Source organism: Helobdella robusta (assembly GCF_000326865.2).
Source record: "Helobdella robusta unplaced genomic scaffold HELROscaffold_1347, whole genome shotgun sequence".
Taxonomy (NCBI): domain Eukaryota; kingdom Metazoa; phylum Annelida; class Clitellata; order Rhynchobdellida; family Glossiphoniidae; genus Helobdella; species Helobdella robusta.
Genome location: NW_008703750.1, coordinates 1 through 1,066, shown reverse-complemented (window position 1 = coordinate 1,066; position 1,066 = coordinate 1). Strand labels below are relative to the sequence as shown.

Here is a 1,066-nt window from a genome sequence, read left to right as displayed (position 1 = left end):
CGACATCTCTCTCAATCCGCCACAGGATATTGTCAGCAGTAAGAAAAACGAACGTGAAGTTAGTGTATTACTATGTTTTTTCTGGTTGGCTGGTTGGTTGGTTGGTTGGCTGGTTGGTTGGTTGGTTGGTTGGTTGGCTGGTTGGGTCATGCTGTTTTTACAAAATAACTTATTGACGAAAAAAAAAAAATTTCAACAACGCTCACTTATTTCCACCGATGATCCCACCTCTGATAAATTACATGCAAAAATTTTCATATGCATACGAATAAGCATACCAGTTCACACTTAGTTACTACCATACGTACACACGCATACGTGCGAACACACACACACACACATAAACAAACACATACACCCATACAAACTCACTGACACACACACAAACAAACACATACACCCATACAAATTCACTGACACACAAACAAGCTGGAAGACGCATTCAAAGCCTACTTGAACCGCTCGAGCGATGCGAACGCACCATCTGACACGCCGGTCGAACCCATGTCGAAGAGGGCACAACTGAAGCAGCATCTACGTCACTTTCGCTTGCACAGATCCGCTTCCGACGCCGCCGACAAAGATGCCAGCGAATCATTCCCGAAGAGATGGAAGAAGGCGTTCTTCTTCGACAGACACAAGGAAGAAGCGGGCAGTGATGAAGAGGAAGAGGAAGAAGATGCCGCTGATGGCTGGAGGAAAAAGCGGAAGAAGAAAGAGGGCGAGGACCACGACAGGGCGGAGAAGTATGCCTGGATTGGAGACAAGATGAAGTTCCATGCTGCTACTTCGGATCGTGGTTCGTTGTGTTGTGATCGTCATCATCATCATCTTCATCACCATCTTCATCGTCGTCATCATCGTCATCGTCATTTTAATTTTTTTTCTCAGATGGGGCAAGAGATGACCCCAAGAACCGCCAATCATTGCCCACCCCGTCAAGTAATGACGTCAGCCCAGGATCATCCGGACAGAACAGAGTTGTGTCGAGTGGGGGAGGAGCTAAGAGGAAGACCAGAAACCTGGTTGGTTGGTTGTTTGGGTGGGTGGGTTGGTTGGTTGGTTA

The 1,066-nt window shown here is 47.0% G+C and overlaps 1 protein-coding gene across 1 annotated transcript in view; it reads left to right on the top strand.

The window, feature by feature from the left end:
• HELRODRAFT_184591 (hypothetical protein) overlaps positions 1-1,025 on the top strand; it is a gene marked incomplete at both ends in the record, with an annotated part of 4,080 nt that extends 3,055 nt beyond the window's left edge. Inside the window, 2 exons of the mRNA XM_009014474.1 lie at positions 430-799; positions 892-1,025. Coding sequence (XP_009012722.1) covers positions 430-799; positions 892-1,025 — 504 coding nt within the window. The remainder of the gene's footprint in view (positions 1-429; positions 800-891) is intronic.
• Between the last annotated feature and the right edge of the window lie 41 nt (positions 1,026-1,066).